General features: G+C 53.1%; 1 protein-coding gene across 2 annotated transcripts in view; it reads left to right on the top strand.

Annotated features, from left to right (window-relative positions):
- The window catches only part of LOC121548413 (leucine-rich repeat-containing protein 36-like), a 57,220-nt gene that overhangs the window by 1,442 nt on the left and 33,712 nt on the right, over positions 1-22,066 (top strand). For both annotated transcript variants that reach the window (XM_041859844.1, XM_045209961.1), the window contains one exon: positions 1,160-1,205. In XM_041859844.1, coding sequence (XP_041715778.1) covers positions 1,160-1,205 — 46 coding nt within the window. The remainder of the gene's footprint in view (positions 1-1,159; positions 1,206-22,066) is intronic.

Genomic DNA, 22,066 nt, shown 5'->3' with positions numbered 1-22,066 from the left:
CTCTCTCTCTCTCTCTCTCTCTCTCTCTCTCTCTCCTTCACTCTCTTCTCCCCCCTCTCTCTCTCTCTCTGCCTCTTACCTCTGCTTCTCTCTCTCTCTCTCTCTCTCTCTCTCTCTCTCTCTCTCTCTCTCTCTCTCTCTCTCTCTCTCTCTCTCTCTCTCTCTCTCCTCTCTCTCTCTCTCTCTCTCTCTCTCTCTCTCTCTCTCTCTCTCTCTCTCTCTCTCTCTCTCTCTCTCTCTCTCTCTCTTCACTCTCTCTCTCTCTCTCTCTCTCTCTCTCACCTCTGCTTCTCTCTCTCTCTCTCTCTCCCCTCTCTCTCTCTCTCTCTCTCTCTCTCTCTCTCTACCTCTCTCTCTCTCTCTCTCTCTCTCTCTCTCTCTCTCTCTCTCTCTCTCTCTCTCTCTCTCTCTCTCTCTCTCTCTCTCTCTCTCTCTCACCTCTGCTTCCCTCTCTCTCTCTCTGCTCTACCTCTGCTCTCTCTCTCTCTCTCTCTCTCTCTCTCTCTCTCTCTCTCTCTCTCTCTCTCTCTCTCTCTCTCTCTCTCTCTCTCTCACCTCTGCTTCCCTCTCTCTCTCTCTGCCTCTTACCTCTGCTTCTCTCTCGCTCTCTCTCTGCCTCTTACCTCTGCCTCTCTCTTCCACTTTCTCTGCAGGCATTTCACGGCCAACTGACTATGTCCATGACATTTAATCTCTATATAAGAAATGAAGGCTTTAGAAGTGTCACAGAGGTCTGATATATTGTATTGGTTGCGTCCCAAATGGCACCCTATTCCCTATATAGTGCACTACTTTTGACCAGGGCTCACAGGGACGAACCCATAGTGGTTAATGATGACACGGAAGCTACAGTCAGGAATGGATATGCTAATCATGCTTCAATGATTCAGCCACTAAGACTCAATACTGGAGCTCACTAGTCAACGGACCAAAGCTGGAGTTTATGTAGCATGGGGGTGGGAATGTCTACATGAAGAAAAAACTCTCAGAAGTTTAACTGACCAATGCACTGACTGTAGTATAATATCATGTTAATGAGACAGTGGTACAACATTGCATAGGATACTGTTACCAAGACAACAGTATCAGAATACATTATCGGACATGTTGCATGAGATCAATCAAACTGAACCACATCTTCATTTCTTGTTTCATACAGGAACTACAACATTCCAGAAAGACGATGAATGGCAGTATGGGAGAGGGTAAGGACATGGACCTATAGTATGGGAGAGGGTAAGGACATGGACCTATAGGGAGAGGGTAAGGACATGGACCTACAGGGAGAGGGTAAGGACATGGACCTATAGGGAGAGGGTAAGGACATGGACCTACAGGGAGAGGGTAAGGACATGGACCTATAGTATGGAAGAGGGTAAGGACATGGACCTACAGGGAGAGGGTAAGGACATGGACCTACAGGGAGAGGGTAAGGGCATGGACCTACAGTATGGGAGAGGGTAAGGACATGGACCTACAGGGAGAGGGTAAGGACATGGACCTACAGGGAGAGGGTAAGGACATGGACCTACAGTATGGAAGAGGGTAAGGACATGGACCTACAGGGAGAGGGTAAGGACATGGACCTACAGGGAGAGGGTAAGGGCATGGACCTACAGTATGGGAGAGGGTAAGGACATGGACCTACAGGGAGAGGGTAAGGGCATGGACCTACAGTATGGGAGAGGGTAAGGACATGGACCTACAGGGAGAGGGTAAGGACATGGACCTACAGGGAGAGGGTAAGGACATGGACCTACAGTATGGAAGAGGGTAAGGACATGGACCTACAGGGAGAGGGTAAGGACATGGACCTACAGGGAGAGGGTAAGGACATGGACCTACAGTATGGGAGAGGGTAAGGACATGGACCTACAGTATGGGAGAGGGTAAGGACATGGACCTACAGGGAGAGGGTAAGGACATGGACCTACAGGGAGAGGGTAAGGACATGGACCTACAGTATGGGAGAGGGTAAGGACATGGACCTACAGTATGGGAGAGGGTAAGGACATGGACCTACAGGGAGAGGGTAAGGACATGGACCTACAGTATGGGAGAGGGTAAGGACATGGACCTACAGGGAGAGGGTAAGGACATGGACCTACAGTGGGAGAGGGTAAGGACATGGACCTACAGGGAGAGGGTAAGGACATGGACCTACAGGGAGAGGGTAAGGACATGGACCTACAGGGAGAGGGTAAGGACATGGACCTACAGTATGGGAGAGGGTAAGGACATGGACCTACAGGGAGAGGGTAAGGACATGGACCTACAGGGAGAGGGTAAGGACATGGACCTACAGGGAGAGGGTAAGGACATGGACCTACAGTATGGAGAGGGTAAGGACATGGACCTACAGGGAGAGGGTAAGGACATGGACCTACAGGGAGAGGGTAAGGACATGGACCTACAGGGAGAGGGTAAGGACATGGACCTACAGGGAGAGGGTAAGGACATGGACCTACAGTATGGAAGAGGGTAAGGACATGGACCTACAGGGAGAGGGTAAGGACATGGACCTACAGGGAGAGGGTAAGGGCATGGACCTACAGGGAGAGGGTAAGGACATGGACCTACAGGGAGAGGGTAAGGACATGGACCTACAGGGAGAGGGTAAGGACATGGACCTACAGGGGAGAGGGTAAGGACATGGACCTACAGTATGGGAGAGGGTAAGGACATGGACCTACAGGGAGAGGGTAAGGACATGGACCTACAGGGAGAGGGTAAGGACATGGACCTACAGTATGGGAGAGGGTAAGGACATGGACCTACAGTATGGGAGAGGGTAAGGACATGGACCTACAGGGAGAGGGTAAGGACATGGACCTACAGGGAGAGGGTAAGGACATGGACCTACAGTATGGAAGAGGGTAAGGACATGGACCTACAGGGAGAGGGTAAGGACATGGACCTACAGTATGGGAGAGGGTAAGGACATGGACCTACAGGGAGAGGGTAAGGACATGGACCTACAGGGAGAGGGTAAGGACATGGACCTACAGTATGGAAGAGGGTAAGGACATGGACCTACAGGGAGAGGGTAAGGACATGGACCTACAGTATGGGAGAGGGTAAGGACATGGACCTATAGGGAGAGGGTAAGGACATGGACCTACAGGGAGAGGGTAAGGACATGGACCTACAGGGAGAGGGTAAGGACATGGACCTACAGGGAGAGGGTAAGGACATGGACCTACAGTATGGAAGAGGGTAAGGAAATGGACCTACAGGGAGAGGGTAAGGACATGGACCTACAGGGAGAGGGTAGGACATGGACCTACAGGGAGAGGGTAAGGACATGGACCTACAGGGAGAGGGTAAGGACATGGACCTACAGTATGGAAGAGGGTAAGGACATGGACCTACAGGGAGAGGGTAAGGACATGGACCTACAGTATGGGAGAGGGTAAGGACATGGACCTACAGGGAGAGGGTAAGGACATGGACCTACAGGGAGAGGGTAAGGACATGGACCTACAGTATGGAAGAGGGTAAGGACATGGACCTACAGGGAGAGGGTAAGGACATGGACCTACAGGGAGAGGGTAAGGACATGGACCTACAGGGAGAGGGTAAGGACATGGACCTACAGTATGGAAGAGGGTAAGGACATGGACCTACAGGGAGAGGGTAAGGACATGGACCTACAGGGAGAGGGTAAGGACATGGACCTACAGTATGGAAGAGGGTAAGGACATGGACCTACAGGGAGAGGGTAAGGACATGGACCTACAGGGAGAGGGTAAGGACATGGACCTACAGGGAGAGGGTAAGGACATGGACCTACAGGGAGAGGGTAAGGACATGGACCTACAGTATGGGAGAGGGTAAGGACATGGACCTACAGTATGGGAGAGGGTAAGGACATGGACCTACAGGGAGAGGGTAAGGACATGGACCTACAGGGAGAGGGTAAGGACATGGACCTACAGTATGGAAGAGGGTAAGGACATGGACCTACAGGGAGAGGGTAAGGACATGGACCTACAGGGAGAGGGTAAGGACATGGACCTACAGGGAGAGGGTAAGGACATGGACCTACAGTATGGAAGAGGGTAAGGACATGGACCTACAGGGAGAGGGTAAGGACATGGACCTACAGGGAGAGGGTAAAGACATGGACCTACAGGGAGAGGGTAAGGACATGGACCTACAGGGAGAGGGTAAGGACATGGACCTACAGTATGGGAGAGGGTAAGGACATGGACCTACAGGGAGAGGGTAAGGACATGGACCTACAGTATGGGAGAGGGTAAGGACATGGACCTACAGTATGGGAGAGGGTAAGGACATGGACCTACAGGGAGAGGGTAAGGACATGGACCTACAGGGAGAGGGTAAGGACATGGACCTACAGGGAGAGGGTAAGGACATGGACCTACAGGGAGAGGGTAAGGACATGGACCTACAGGGAGAGGGTAAGGACATGGACCTACAGGGAGAGGGTAAGGACATGGACCTACAGTATGGAAGAGGGTAAGGACATGGACCTACAGGGAGAGGGTAAGGACATGGACCTACAGGGAGAGGGTAAGGACATGGACCTACAGGGAGAGGGTAAGGACATGGACCTACAGGGAGAGGGTAAGGACATGGACCTACAGTATGGAAGAGGGTAAGGACATGGACCTACAGGGAGAGGGTAAGGACATGGACCTACAGGGAGAGGGTAAGGACATGGACCTACAGGGAGAGAGGTAAGGACATGGACCTACAGTATGGCAGAGGGTAAGGACATGGACCTACAGGGAGAGGGTAAGGACATGGACCTACAGGGAGAGGGTAAGGACATGGACCTACAGGGAGAGGGTAAGGACATGGACCTACAGTATGGAAGAGGGTAAGGACATGGACCTACAGTATGGGAGAGGGTAAGGACATGGACCTACAGGGAGAGTGTAAGGACATGGACCTACAGGAAGAGGGTAAGGACATGGACCTACAGTATGGGAGAGGGTAAGGACATGGACCTACAGGAAGAGGGTAAGGACATGGACCTACAGGGAGAGGGTAAGGACATGGACCTACAGGGAGAGGGTAAGGACATGGACCTACAGGGAGAGGGTAAGGACATGGACCTACAGTATGGAAGAGGGTAAGGACATGGACCTACAGGGAGAGGGTAAGGACATGGACCTACAGTATGGAAGAGGGTAAGGACATGGACCTACAGGGAGAGGGTAAGGACATGGACCTACAGGGAGAGGGTAAGGACATGGACCTACAGTATGGGAGAGGGTAAGGACATGGACCTACAGGGAGAGGGTAAGGACATGGACCTAAAGTATGGGAGAGGGTAAGGACATGGACCTACAGTATGGGAGAGGGTAAGGACATGGACCTACAGTATGGAAGAGGGTAAGGACATGGACCTACAGGGAGAGGGTAAGGACATGGACCTACAGTATGGAAGAGGGTAAGGACATGGACCTACAGGGAGAGGGTAAGGACATGGACCTACAGGGAGAGGGTAAGGACATGGACCTACAGGGAGAGGGTAAGGACATGGACCTACAGTATGGAAGAGGGTAAGGACATGGACCTACAGGGAGAGGGTAAGGACATGGACCTACAGGGAGAGGGTAAGGACATGGACCTACAGTATGGAAGAGGGTAAGGACATGGACCTACAGGGAGAGGGTAAGGACATGGACCTACAGGGAGAGGGTAAGGACATGGACCTACAGGGAGAGGGTAAGGACATGGACCTACAGGGAGAGGGTAAGGACATGGACCTACAGTATGGGGAGAGGGTAAGGACATGGACCTACAGTATGGGAGAGGGTAAGGACATGGACCTACAGGGAGAGGGTAAGGACATGGACCTACAGGGAGAGGGTAAGGACATGGACCTACAGTATGGAAGAGGGTAAGGACATGGACCTACAGGGAGAGGGTAAGGACATGGACCTACAGGGGAGAGGGTAAGGACATGGACCTACAGGGAGAGGGTAAGGACATGGACCTACAGTATGGAAGAGGGTAAGGACATGGACCTACAGGGAGAGGGTAAGGACATGGACCTACAGGGAGAGGGTAAAGACATGGACCTACAGGGAGAGGGTAAGGACATGGACCTACAGGGAGAGGGTAAGGACATGGACCTACAGTATGGGAGAGGGTAAGGACATGGACCTACAGGGAGAGGGTAAGGACATGGACCTACAGTATGGGAGAGGGTAAGGACATGGACCTACAGTATGGAAGAAGGTAAGGACATGGACCTACAGGGAGAGGGTAAGGACATGGACCTACAGGGAGAGGGTAAGGACATGGACCTACAGGGAGAGGGTAAGGACATGGACCTACAGGGAGAGGGTAAGGACATGGACCTACAGGGAGAGGGTAAGGACATGGACCTACAGGGAGAGGGTAAGGACATGGACCTACAGTATGGAAGAGGGTAAGGACATGGACCTACAGGGAGAGGGTAAGGACATGGACCTACAGGGAGAGGGTAAGGACATGGACCTACAGGGAGAGGGTAAGGACATGGACCTACAGGGAGAGGGTAAGGACATGGACCTACAGTATGGAAGAGGGTAAGGACATGGACCTACAGGGAGAGGGTAAGGACATGGACCTACAGGGAGAGGGTAAGGACATGGACCTACAGGGAGAGGGTAAGGACATGGACCTACAGTATGGCAGAGGGTAAGGACATGGACCTACAGGGAGAGGGTAAGGACATGGACCTACAGGGAGAGGGTAAGGACATGGACCTACAGGGAGAGGGTAAGGACATGGACCTACAGTATGGAAGAGGGTAAGGACATGGACCTACAGTATGGGAGAGGGTAAGGACATGGACCTACAGGGAGAGTGTAAGGACATGGACCTACAGGAAGAGGGTAAGGACATGGACCTACAGTATGGGAGAGGGTAAGGACATGGACCTACAGGAAGAGGGTAAGGACATGGACCTACAGGGAGAGGGTAAGGACATGGACCTACAGGGAGAGGGTAAGGACATGGACCTACAGGGAGAGGGTAAGGACATGGACCTACAGGGAGAGGGTAAGGACATGGACCTACAGTATGGAAGAGGGTAAGGACATGGACCTACAGGGAGAGGTAAGGACATGGACCTACAGTATGGAAGAGGGTAAGGACATGGACCTACAGGGAGAGGGTAAGGACATGGACCTACAGGGAGAGGGTAAGGACATGGACCTACAGTATGTGAGAGAGGGTAAGGACATGGACCTACAGGGAGAGGGTAAGGACATGGACCTAAAGTATGGGAGAGGGTAAGGACATGGACCTACAGTATGGGAGAGGGTAAGGACATGGACCTACAGTATGGAAGAGGGTAAGGACATGGACCTACAGGGAGAGGGTAAGGACATGGACCTACAGTATGGGAGAGGGTAAGGACATGGACCTACAGTATGGGAGAGGGTAAGGACATGGACCTATAGGGAGAGGGTAAGGACATGGACCTACAGTATGGAAGAGGGTAAGGACATGGACCTACAGGGAGAGGGTAAGGACATGGACCTACAGGGAGAGGGTAAAGACATGGACCTACAGGAAGAGGGTAAAGACATGGACCTACAGGGAGAGGGTAAGGACATGGACCTACAGTATGGAAGAGGGTAAGGACATGGACCTACAGGGAGAGGGTAAGGACATGGACCTACAGGGAGAGGGTAAGGACATGGACCTACAGGGAGAGGGTAAGGACATGGACCTACAGTATGGGAGAGGGTAAGGACATGGACCTACAGGGAGAGGGTAAGGACATGGACCTACAGGAAGAGGGTAAAGACATGGACCTACAGGAAGAGGGTAAGGACATGGACCTACAGTATGGGAGAGGGTAAGGACATGGACCTACAGGGAGAGGGTAAGGACATGGACCTACAGTATGGGAGAGAGTAAGGACATGGACCTACAGTATGGGAGAGGGTAAGGACATGGACCTACAGGGAGAGGGTAAGGACATGGACCTACAGGGAGAGGGTAAGGACATGGACCTACAGGGAGAGGGTAAAGACATGGACCTACAGTATGGAAGAGGGTAAGGACATGGACCTACATTATGGGAGAGGGTAAGGACATGGACCTACAGGGAGAGGGTAAGGACATGGACCTACAGGAAGAGGGTAAAGACATGGACCTACAGGAAGAGGGTAAGGACATGGACCTACAGGGAGAGGGTAAGGACATGGACCTACAGTATGGGAGAGGGTAAGGACATGGACCTACAGGAAGAGGGTAAGGACATGGACCTACAGGGAGAGGGTAAGGACATGGACCTACAGTATGGGAGAGGGTAAGGACATGGACCTACAGGGAGAGGGTAAGGACATGGACCTACAGTATGGAAGAGGGTAAGAACATGGACCTACAGGGAGAGGGTAAGGACATGGACCTACAGGGAGAGGGTAAGGACATGGACCTACAGGGAGAGGGTAAGGACATGGACCTACAGGGAGAGGGTAAGGACATGGACCTACAGGGAGAGGGTAAAGACATGGACCTACAGTATGGAAGAGGGTAAGGACATGGACCTACAGTATGGGAGAGGGTAAGGACATGGACCTACAGGGAGAGGGTAAGGACATGGACCTACAGGGAGAGGGTAAGGACATGGACCTACAGGAAGAGGGTAAAGACATGGACCTACAGGAAGAGGGTAAGGACATGGACCTACAGTATGGGAGAGGGTGAGGACATGGACCTACAGTATGGGAGAGGGTAAGGACATGGACCTACAGGGAGAGGGTAAGGACATGGACCTATAGGGAGAGGGTAAGGACATGGACCTACAGGGAGAGGGTAAGGACATGGACCTACAGTATGGAAGAGGGTAAGAACATGGACCTACAGTATGGGAGAGAGTAAGGACATGGACCTACAGGGAGAGGGTAAGGACATGGACCTACAGGGAGAGGGTAAGGACATGGACCTACAGGGAGAGGGTAAAGACATGGACCTACAGTATGGAAGAGGGTAAGGACATGGACCTACATTATGGGAGAGGGTAAGGACATGGACCTACAGGGAGAGGGTAAGGACATGGACCTACAGGAAGAGGGTAAAGACATGGACCTACAGGAAGAGGGTAAGGACATGGACCTACAGGGAGAGGGTAAGGACATGGACCTACAGTATGGGAGAGGGTAAGGACATGGACCTACAGGAAGAGGGTAAGGACATGGACCTACAGGGAGAGGGTAAGGACATGGACCTACAGTATGGGAGAGGGTAAGGACATGGACCTACAGGGAGAGGGTAAGGACATGGACCTACAGGGAGAGGGTAAGGACATGGACCTACAGTATGGGAGAGGGTAAGGACATGTACCTACAGTATGGAAGAGGGTAAGAACATGGACCTACAGTATGGGAGAGGGTAAGGACATGGACCTACAGGGAGAGGGTAAGGACATGGACCTACAGGGAGAGGGTAAGGACATGGACCTACAGGGAGAGGGTAAAGACATGGACCTACAGTATGGGAGAGGGTAAGGACATGGACCTACAGTATGGAAGAGGGTAAGGACATGGACCTACAGGGAGAGGGTAAGGACATGGACCTACAGGGAGAGGGTAAGGACATGGACCTACAGGGAGAGGGGTAAGGATATGGACCTACAGTATGGAAGAGGGTAAGGACATGGACCTACAGGGAGAGGGTAAGGACATGGACCTACAGGGAGAGGGTAAGGACATGGACCTACAGGGAGAGGGTAAGGACATGGACCTACAGTATGGGAGAGGGTAAGGACATGGACCTACAGGGAGAGGGTAAGGACATGGACCTACAGGGAGAGGGTAAGGACATGGACCTACAGGGAGAGGGTAAGGAAATGGACCTACAGTATGGAAGAGGGTAAGAACATGGACCTACAGTATGGAAGAGGGTAAGGACATGGACCTACAGGGAGAGGGTAAGGACATGGACCTACAGTATGGGAGAGGGCAAGGACATGGACCTACAGTATGGGAGAGGGTAAGGACATGGACCTACAGGGAGAGGGTAAGGACATGGACCTACAGGGAGAGGGTAAGGACATGGACCTACAGGGAGAGGGTAAGGACATGGACCTACAGTATGGGAGAGGGTAAGGACATGGACCTACAGGGAGAGGGTAAGGACATGGACCTACAGGGAGAGGGTAAGGACATGGACCTACAGGGAGAGGGTAAGGAAATGGACCTACAGTATGGAAGAGGGTAAGAACATGGACCTACAGTATGGAAGAGGGTAAGGACATGGACCTACAGGGAGAGGGTAAGGACATGGACCTACAGGGAGAGGGTAAAGACATGGACCTACAGTATGGGAGAGGGTAAGGACATGGACCTACAGGGAGAGGGTAAGGACATGGACCTATAGTATGGGAGAGGGTAAGGACATGGACCTACAGGGAGAGGGTAAGGACATGGACCTACAGGGAGAGGGTAAGGACATGGACCTACAGGGAGAGGGTAAGGACATGGACCTATAGGGAGAGGGTAAAGACATGGACCTACAGGGAGAGGGTAAGGACATGGACCTACAGTATGGGAAAGGGTAAGGACATGGACATACAGTATGGGAGAGGGTAAGGACATGGACCTACAGGGAGAGGGTAAGGACATGGACCTATAGGGAGAGGGTAAGGACATGGACCTACAGGGAGAGGGTAAGGACATGGACCTACAGTATGGAAGAGGGTAAGGACATGGACCTACAGGGAGAGGGTAAGGACATGGACCTACAGGGAGAGGGTAAGGACATGGACCTACAGGGAGAGGGTAAGGACATGGACCTACAGGGAGAGGGTAAGGACATGGACCTACAGGGAGAGGGTAAGGACATGGACCTACAGTATGGGAGAGGGTAAGGACATGGACCTACAGTATGGGAGAGGGTAAGGACATGGACCTACAGTATGGGAGAGGGTAAGGACATGGACCTACAGGGAGAGGGTAAGGACATGGACCTACAGTAGGAGAGAGGGTAAGACATGGACCTACAGGGAGAGGGGTAAGGACATGGACCTACAGGGAGAGGGTAAGGACATGGACCTACAGGGAGAGGGTAAGGACATGGACCTACAGGGAGAGGGTAAGGACATGGACCTACAGGGGAGAGGGTAAGGACATGGACCTACAGGGAGAGGGTAAGGACATGGACCTACAGTATGGGAGAGGGTAAGGACATGGACCTACAGGGAGAGGGTAAGGACATGGACCTACAGGGAGAGGGTAAGGACATGGACCTACAGGGAGAGGGTAAGGACATGGACCTACAGTATGGGAGAGGGAGTAAGAGACATGGACCTACAGATGGGAGAGGGTAAGGACATGGACCTACAGTATAGGGAGAGGACATGGACCTACAGGGAAGAGGGTAAGGACATGGACCTACAGTATGGGAGAGGGTAAGGACATGGACCTATAGGGAGAGGGTAAGGACATGGACCTACAGGGAGAGGGTAAGGACATGGACCTACAGTATGGGAGAGGGTAAGGACATGGACCTACAGGGAGAGGGTAAGGACATGGACCTACAGGGAGAGGGTAAGGACATGGACCTATAGGGAGAGGGTAAGGACATGGACCTACAGGGAGAGGGTAAGGACATGGACCTACAGGGAGAGGGTAAGGACATGGACCTATAGGGAGAGGGTAAGGACATGGACCTACAGGGAGAGGGTAAGGACATGGACCTACAGGGAGAGGGTAAGGACATGGACCTACAGTGAGAGAGGGTAAGGACATGGACCTACAGTATGGAAGAGGGTAAGGACATGGACCTACAGGGAGAGGGTAAGGACATGGACCTACAGTAGGAGAGAGGTAGAGACATGGACCTACAGATGGGAGAGGGTAAGGACATGGACCTACAGGGAGAGAGGTAAGGACATGGACCTACAGGGAGAGGGTAAGGACATGGACCTACAGGGAGAGGGTAAGGACATGGACCTACAGGGAGAGGGTAAGGACATGGACCTACAGGGAGAGGGTAAGGACATGGACCTACAGTGGAAGAGGGTAAGAACATGGACCTACAGTATGGAAGAGGGTAAGGACATGGACCTACAGGGAGAGGGTAAGGACATGGACCTACAGGGAGAGGGTAAAGACATGGACCTACAGTATGGGAGAGGGTAAGGACATGGACCTACAGGGAGAGGGTAAGGACATGGACCTACAGTGGGAGAGGGTAAGGACATGGACCTACAGGGAGAGGGTAAGGACATGGACCTACAGGGAGAGGGTAAGGACATGGACCTACAGGGAGAGGGTAAGGACATGGACCTATAGGGAGAGGGTAAAGACATGGACCTACAGAGAGAGGGTAAGGACATGGACCTACAGTATGGGAGAAGGGTAAGGACATGGACCTACAGTTGGGAGAGGGTAAGGACATGGACCTACAGGGAGAGGTAAGGACATGGACCTATAGGGAGAGGTAGGGACATGGACCTACAGGGAGAGGGTAAGGACATGGACCTACAGTATGGAAGAGGGTAAGGACATGGACCTACAGGGAGAGGGTAAGGACATGGACCTACAGGGAGAGGGGTAAGGACATGGACCTACAGGGGAGAGGGTAAGGACATGGACCTACAGGGAGAGGTAAGGACATGGACCTACAGGGAGAGGGTAAAGGACATGGACCTACAGTAGGAGAGGGTAAGGACATGGACCTACAGTATGGGAGAGGGTGAGGACATGGACCTACAGAGGGGAGAGGGTAAGGACATGGACCTACAGGGAGAGGGTAAGGACATGGACCTACAGTATGGGAGAGAGGGTAAGGACATGGACCTACAGGGAGAGGGTAAGGACATGGACCTACAGGGAGAGGGTAAGGACATGGACCTACAGGGGAGAGGGTAAGACATGGACCTACAGGGAGAGGGTAAGGGACATGGACCTACAGGGAGAGGGTAAGGACATGGACCTACAGGGAGAGGGTAAAGACATGGACCTACAGTATGGAGAGGGTAAGGACATGGACCTACAGGGAGAGGGTAAGGACATGGACCTACAGGGAGAGGGTAAGGACATGGACCTACAGGGAGGGTGAGGACATGGACCTACAGTAGGGAGATAAGGACATGGACCTAAAGGGAAGAGGTGACATGGACCTACAGTATGGGAGAGGGTAAGGACATGGACCTACAGTATGGGAGAGTGAGACATGGACCTACAGGGAGAGGGTAAGGACATGGACCTACAGTAGGAGGAGGACATGGACCTACAGGGAGAGGGTAAGGACATGGACCTACAGGGAGAGGGTGAGACATGGACCTACAGTATGGGAGAGGGTAAGGACATGGACCTACAGGGAGAGGGTAAGGACATGGACCTACAGGGAGAGGGTAAGGACATGGACCTATAGGGAGAGGGTAAGGACATGGACCTACAGGGAGAGGGTAAGGACATGGACCTACAGGGAGAGGGTAAGGACATGGACCTACAGTATGGGAGAGGGTAAGGACATGGACCTACAGGGAGAGGGTAAGGACATGGACCTACAGGGAGAGGGTAAGGACATGGACCTACAGTATGGAGAGGGTAAGGACATGGACCTACAGGGAGAGGGTAAGGACATGGACCTACAGTGGAGAGGGTAAGGACATGGACCTACAGTAGGGAGAGGGTAAGGACATGGACCTACAGGGAGGGGTAAGGACATGGACCTACAGGGAGAGGGTAAGGACATGGACCTACAGGGAGAGGGTAAGGACATGGACCTACAGTGGGAGAGGGTAAGGACATGGACCTACAGTGGGAGAGGGTAAGGACATGGACCTACAGGGAGGGGTAAGGACATGGACCTACAGGGAGAGGGTAAGGACATGGACCTACAGTATGGGAGAGGGTAGGGACATGGACCTACAGGGAAGGGTAGGACATGGACCTACAGGGAGAGGGTAGGGACATGGACCTACAGGGAGAGGGTAAGGACATGGACCTACAGGAGAGGGTAAGGACATGGACCTACAGGGAGAGGGTAAGGACATGGACCTACAGGGAGAGTAATGGACATGGACCTACAGGAGAGGGTAAGGACATGGACCTACAGTTGGGAGAGGTAAGGACATGGACCTACAGGAGAGGGGTAAGGACATGGACCTACAGGGAGAGGGTAAGGACATGGACCTACAGTAGGAGAGGGTAAGGACATGGACCTACAGGGAGAGAATGAGACATGGACCTACAGGGGAGAGGGTAAGGACATGGACCTACAGGGAGAGGGTAAGGACATGGACCTACAGGGAGAGGGTAAGGACATGGACCTACAGGGAGAGGGTAAGGACATGGACCTACAGTAGAGAGGGGTAAGGACATGGACCTACAGGGAGAGGGTAAGGACATGGACCTACAGTATGGGAAGGGGTAAGGACATGGACCTACTAGGGAGAGGAAGGACATGGACCTACAGGGGAGAGGTGAGGACATGGACCTACAGGGAGAGAGTGAGGACATGGACCTACAGGAGAGGGTAAGGACATGGACCTACAGGGAAGGGGGTAAGGACATGGACCTACAGGGAGAGGGTAAGGACATGGACCTACAGGGAGAGGGTAAGGACATGGACCTACAGGGAGAGGGTAAGGACATGGACCTACAGTGGGAGAGATGAGGACATGGACCTACAGGGAGAGGGTAAGGACATGGACCTACAGTGGGAGGGTAAGACATGGACCTACAGTATGGAAGAGGGTAAGGACATGGACCTACAGTGGAGAGGGTAAGGACATGGACCTACAGGGAGAGGGGTTATGGACATGGACCTACAGGGGAGAGGGTAAGGACATGGACCTACAGGGAGAGGGATGAGACATGGACCTACAGGGAGAGGGTAAGGACATGGACCTACAGGGAGAGGGTAAGGACATGGACCTACAGGGAGAGGGAAGTAGAGACATGGACCTACAGAGAGAGGGTAGGACATGGACCTACAGGGGAGAGGGTAAGGACATGGACCTACAGTATGGGAGAAAGGGACATGGACCTACAGGGAGAGGGTAAGGACATGGACCTACAGTAGGGAGAGGGTAAGGACATGGACCTACAGGGAGAGGGTAAGGACATGGACCTACAGTAGGGAGAGGGTGAAGGACATGGACCTACAGGGAGAGGGTAAGGACATGGACCTACAGGGAGAGGGTAAGGACATGGACCTACAGGGAGAGGAAGGACATGGACCTACAGGGAGAGGGTAAGGACATGGACCTACAGGGGAGAGGGTAAGGACATGGACCTACAGGGAGAGGGTAAGGACATGGACCTACAGTAGGAGAGGGTAAGGACATGGACCTACAGTATGGGAGAGGGTAAGGACATGGACCTACAGAGGAGAGGGTAAGGACATGGACCTACAGGGAGAGGGTAAGGACATGGACCTACAGGGAGAGGGTAAGGACATGGACCTACAGGGAGAGGGTGGGGACATGGACCTACAGGAGAGAGGGTAAGGACATGGACCTACAGGGAGAGGGTAAGGACATGGACCTACAGATGGGAGAGGGTAAGGACATGGACCTACAGTATGGGAGAGGGTGAGGACATGGACCTACAGGGAGAGGGTAAGGACATGGACCTACAGGGAGAGGGTAAGACATGGACCTACAGTATGGGAGAGGGTAAGGACATGGACCTACAGTATGGAAGAAGGTAAGGACATGGACCTACAGGGAGAGGGTAAGGACATGGACCTACAGGGAGAGGGTAAGGACATGGACCTACAGGGAGAGGGTAAGGACATGGACCTACAGTATGAGAGAGGGTAAGGACATGGACCTACAGTATGGAAGAGGGTATGAGACATGGACCTACAGTGGGAGAGGGTAAGGACATGGACCTACAGGGAGAGGGTAAGGACATGGACCTATAGGGAGAGGGTAAGGACATGGACCTACAGGGAGAGGGTAAGGACATGGACCTACAGGGAGAGGGTAAGGACATGGACCTACAGTATGGGAGAGAGGGTAAGGACATGGACCTACAGGGAGAGGGTAAGGACATGGACCTACAGGGAGAGGGTAAGGACATGGACCTACAGTGGGAGAGGGTAAGGACATGGACCTACAGGGAGAGGGGTAAGGACATGGACCTACAGTTGGGAGAGGGTAAGGACATGGACCTACAGGGAGAGGGTAAGGACATGGACCTACAGGGAGAGGGTAAGGACATGGACCTACAGAGGGAGAGGGTAAGGACATGGACCTACAGTATGGGAGAGGGTAAGGACATGGACCTACAGAGAGAGGGTAAGGACATGGACCTACAGTAGGGAGAGGGGTAAGGACATGGACCTACAGGGAGAGGGTAAGGACATGGACCTACAGGGAGAGGGTAAGGACATGGACCTACAGGGAGAGGGTAAGGACATGGACCTACAGGGAGAGGGTAAGGACATGGACCTACAAGGGAGAGGGGTAAGGACATGGACCTACAGGGGAGAGGGTGAGGACATGGACCTACAGGGAGAGGGTAAGGACATGGACCTACAGGGAAGAGGTAAGGACATGGACCTACAGGGAGAGGGTAAGGACATGGACCTACAGTATGGAAGAGGGTAAGGACATGGACCTACAGTATGGGAGAGGGTTAGGACATGGACCTACAGGGAGAGGGTAAGGACATGGACCTACAGGGAGAGGGTAAGGACATGGACCTACAGGGAGAGGGTAGGACATGGACCTACAGGGAGGGTAAGGACATGGACCTACAGTATGGGAAGAAGGAGACATGGACCTACAGGAGAGGGTAAGGACATGGACCTACAGGGAGAGGGGTAAGGACATGGACCTACAGGGAGAGGGTAAGGACATGGACCTACAGTATGGGAGAGGGTAAGGACATGGACCTACAGTATGGGAGAGAGTAAGGACATGGACCTACAGGGAGAGGGTAAGGACATGGACCTACAGGGGAGAGGGTAAGGACATGGACCTACAGTGGAGAGGTAAGGACATGGACCTACAGGGAGAGGGTAAGGACATGGACCTACAGTATGGGAGAGGGTAAGGACATGGACCTACAGTGAGAGGGTAAGGACATGGACCTACAGGGAGAGGGTAAGGACATGGACCTACAGGGAGAGGGTAAGGACATGGACCTACAGGGAAGAGGGTAAGGACATGGACCTACAGTAGGGAGAGGGTAGGGACATGGACCTACAGTAGGGAGGTAAGGACATGGACCTACAGGGAGAGGGTAAGGACATGGACCTACAGGGAGAGAGTAGAGACATGGACCTACAGTAGAGAGGGATAGAGACATGGACCTACAGGGAGAGGGTAAGAACATGGACCTACAGTATGGGAGAGGGTAAGGACATGGACCTACAGTATGGGAGAGGGTAAGGACATGGACCTACAGGAGAGAGGGTAAGGACATGGACCTACAGGGGAGAGGGTAGAGACATGGACCTACAGGAGAGGGTAGGACATGGACCTACAGTATGGGAGAGGGTAAGGACATGGACCTACAGGGAGAGGGTAAGGACATGGACCTACAGGGAGAGGTAAGAGACATGGACCTACAGGGGAGAGGGTAAGGACATGGACCTACAGTATGGGAGAGGGTAAGGACATGGACCTACAGTATGGGAGAGGGTAAGGACATGGACCTACAGGGAGAGGGTAAGGACATGGACCTACAGGGAGAGGGTAAGGACATGGACCTACAGGGAGAGGGTAAGGACATGGACCTACAGGGAGAGGGTAAGGACATGGACCTACAGTTGGAGAGGGTAAGGACATGGACCTACAGTATGGGAGAGGGTAGGGACATGGACCTACAGAGGAGAGGGTATGAGACATGGACCTACAGGAGAGGGTAAGGACATGGACCTACAGGAAGAGGGTAAGGACATGGACCTACAGGAGAGGGTAAGGACATGGACCTACAGTATGGGAGAGGGTAAGGACATGGACCTACAGGGAGAGGGTAAGAGACATGGACCTACAGTGAGAAGGGAGAGACATGGACCTACAGAGAAGGAGGACATGGACCTACAGGGAGAGGGTAAGAGACATGGACCTACAGGGAGAGGGTAAGGACATGGACCTACAGTATGGGAGAGGGTAAGGACATGGACCTACAGAGAGGGTAAGGACATGGACCTACAGAGAGAGGGTAAGGGACATGGACCTACAGGGAGAGGGTAAATGGACATGGACCTACAGTATGGAGAGGGTAAGGACATGGACCTACAGTGGGAGAGGGTAGAGGACATGGACCTACAGGGAGAGGGTAAGGACATGGACCTACAGGGAGAGGGTAAGGACATGGACCTACAGGGAGAGGGTGAGGACATGGACCTACAGTATGGGAAGAGTAAGGACATGGACCTACAGTATGGAAGAGGGTAAGGACATGGACCTACAGGGGAGAGGGTAAGGACATGGACCTACAGGGAGAGGGTAAGGACATGGACCTACAGTGGAGAGGGTAAGGACATGGACCTACAGGGAGAGGGTAAGGACATGGACCTACAGGGAAGAGGGTAAGGACATGGACCTACAGGGAGAGGGTAAGGACATGGACCTACAGGGAGAGGGTAAGGACATGGACCTACAGGGAGAGGGTAAGGACATGGACCTACAGGAAGAGGGTAAGGACATGGACCTACAGGGAGAGGGTAAGGACATGGACCTACAGTATGGGAGAGGGTAAGGACATGGACCTACAGGGAGAGGGTAAGGACATGGACCTATAGGGAGAGGGTAAGAACATGGACCTACAGGGAGAGGGTAAGGACATGGACCTACAGTATGGGAGAGGGTAAGGACATGGACCTACAGTATGGGAGAGGGTAAGGACATGGACCTACAGGAGAGTGAGACATGGCCTACAGGAGAGGGTAAGAGACATGGACCTACAGGGAGAGGGTAAGGACATGGACCTACAGTATGGGAGAGGGTAAGGACATGGACCTACAGGGAGAGGGTAAGGACATGGACCTACAGATGGGAGAGGGTAAGGACATGGACCTACAGATGGAGAGGGTAAGGACATGGACCTACAGGGAGAGGGTAAGGACATGGACCTACAGGGAGAGGTAAGGACATGGACCTACAGGGAGAGGGTAAGGACATGGACCTACAGGAGAGAGGGTAAGGACATGGACCTACAGTATGGGAGAGGGTAAGGACATGGACCTACAGGGAGGTAAGGACATGGACCTACAGGGAGAGGGTAAGGACATGGACCTACAGGGAGAGGGTAAGGACATGGACCTACAGTATGGGAAGAGGGTAAGGACATGGACCTACAGGGAGAGGGTAAGGACATGGACCTACAGGGAGAGGGTAAGGACATGGACCTACAGGGAGAGGGTAAGGACATGGACCTACAGGAGAGGGTAAGGACATGGACCTACAGTTGGAAGAGGTGGGACATGGACCTACAGGGAGAGGGGTAAGGACATGGACCTACAGGGAGAGGGTAAGGACATGGACCTACAGGGAGAGGGTAAGGACATGGACCTACAGTATGGGAGAGGGTAAGGACATGGACCTACAGGAGAGAGGTGGGACATGGACCTACAGTATGGGAAGAGGGTAAGACATGGACCTACAGTAGGGAGACATGGACTAAGGGAATGAGACATGGACCTACAGTAGGGAGAGGGTAAGGACATGGACCTACAGGAAGAGAGGGTAAGGACATGGACCTACAGGGAGAGGGTAAGGACATGGACCTACAGTGGGAGAGGGTAGGGACATGGACCTACAGTAGGGAGAGGGTAAGGACATGGACCTACAGGGAGAGGGTAAGGACATGGACCTACAGTAGGGAGAAGGTAGAGACATGGACCTACAGGAGAGGGTAAGGACATGGACCTACAGGGAGAGGGTAGAGACATGGACCTACAGTATGGAAGAGGGTAAGGACATGGACCTACAGGAGAGGTAGGACATGGACCTACAGGGAGAGGGTAAGGACATGGACCTACAGGGGAGAGGGTAAGGACATGGACCTACAGTATGGGAGAGGGTAGGGACATGGACCTACAGGGAGAGGGTAAGGACATGGACCTACAGTATGGGGGGGTAAGGACATGGACCTACAGTGGAGAGAGAGGACATGGACCTACAGTATGGGAGAGTAGGACATGGACCTACAGGAGAGGAAATGAGACATGGACCTACAGAGAGAGGGTAGGACTGGACCTCAGTTGGTGGGGACATGACCTAAGGGAGAGGGGGAGGACATGGACCTAAGGGAGAGAAATTAACATGTACAGGAGAGTAAACATGGACCTACAGTTGGGAGAGGTAAACATGACCTCGGGAGAAAGTGAGAACATGAACCTACAGGAAGAGGACTGAGACATGGACCTACAATGGAAAAGTAGAGACATGGACCTACAGTATGAAGAGGTGGGAACATGGACCTACAGGGAGGTAAGAGACATGGACCTACAGGGAGAGGGAAAGGACATGGACCTACAGGGAGAGGGTGGAGACATGGACCTACAGGAGAGGGTGAGACATGGACCTACAGAGGGAAGATGCAGACATGGACCTACAGGGAGAGGTAAGGACATGGACCTACAGGGAGAGGGTAAGGACATGGACCTACAGGGAGAGGGTAGAGACATGGACCTACAGGAGAGAAGGTAAGGACATGGACCTACATATGGGAAGGGTAAGGACATGGACCTACAGGGAGAGGGTAAGGACATGGACCTACAGGAGAGGGTAAGGACATGGACCTACAGTATGGGAGAGGGTGAGGACATGGACCTACAGGGGAGAGAGTAAGACATGGACCTACAGGGGAGAGGCGTAAGGACATGGACCTACAGGGAAGGTAAGGACATGGACCTACAGGGAGAGTAAGGACATGGACCTACAGGGAGAGAGTAGGGACATGGACCTACAGGAGAGGGAACGAGACATGGACCTACAGGGAGGGTAGAGACATGGACCTACAGTATAGGAGAGGAGTAAGAGACATGGACCTACAGTATGGGAGAAGGTGAGACATGGACCTACGGGGGGGAGACATGGACCTACAGGGGGGGGACATGGACCTACAGTTGGAGAGGGTGGGACATGGACCTACAGGGAAGAGAGTAAGACATGGACCTACAGGGAAGGAGATGGACCTACAGGGAGAAGGTGGGACATGGACCTACAGGGGAGGAGTGAGACATGGACCTACAGGGAGAAGGTAAGCTACCTACAGGAGGAGTGAACATGGACCTACAGGAGAAGTGGACATGGACCTACAGAGGAGAGGTAAAGACTGGACCTACAGTATGGGAGATGAGACTGGACCTACAGGGAAGACATGGACCCTACAGGGGAGGGTAAGGACATGGACCTACAGAGGGAAGGTGGACTGGACCTACAGGGAGTGAGACTGGACCACAGTTGGAAGATGGACATGGACCTACAGTAGAGAGGAATGGACATGGACCTACAGAGGGAGTGGACTGGACCTACAGGGGAAGGTGAGACTGGACCTCCAGGGAGGGAATGCATGGACCTACAGGGGAGAAGTGGACATGGACCTACAGGGGAGGGTAGGGACATGGACCTACAGGGGAGGGGTAGGGACATGGACCTACAGGGAGAGAAATGAGACATGGACCTACAGAAGAGAGTAAGGACATGGACCTACAGTATGGAGAGGAAGGACATGGACCTACAGGGAGAGGGTATGAGACATGGACCTACAGGGGAAGAGTGAGGACATGGACCTACAGTAGGGAGAGGGTAAGGACATGGACCTACAGTATGGGAGAGTGGAGACATGGACCTACAGGGAGAGGGTAAGGACATGGACCTACAGAAGGGAAAGGACATGGACCTACAGTATGGGAGAGGTGGACATGGACCTACAGGGAAGAGGGTAAGGACATGGACCTACAAGGGAGAGGTAAGGACATGGACCTACAGGAGAGGGTAAGGACATGGACCTACAGTATGGGGAGGGTAATGAGACATGGACCTACAGTATGGGAGAGGGGTAAGGACATGGACCTACAGGGAGAGGGTAAGGACATGGACCTACAGTATGGAGAGGTAGAGACATGGACCTACGTATGGAAGAGGTAAGACATGGACCTACAGGAGAGGGAAGGA

The sequence above is a fragment of the Coregonus clupeaformis genome, chromosome 32, assembly GCF_020615455.1.
Source record: "Coregonus clupeaformis isolate EN_2021a chromosome 32, ASM2061545v1, whole genome shotgun sequence".
Classification (NCBI taxonomy): Eukaryota; Metazoa; Chordata; class Actinopteri; order Salmoniformes; family Salmonidae; genus Coregonus; species Coregonus clupeaformis.
This window is presented reverse-complemented; position numbering and strand designations above follow the sequence as displayed.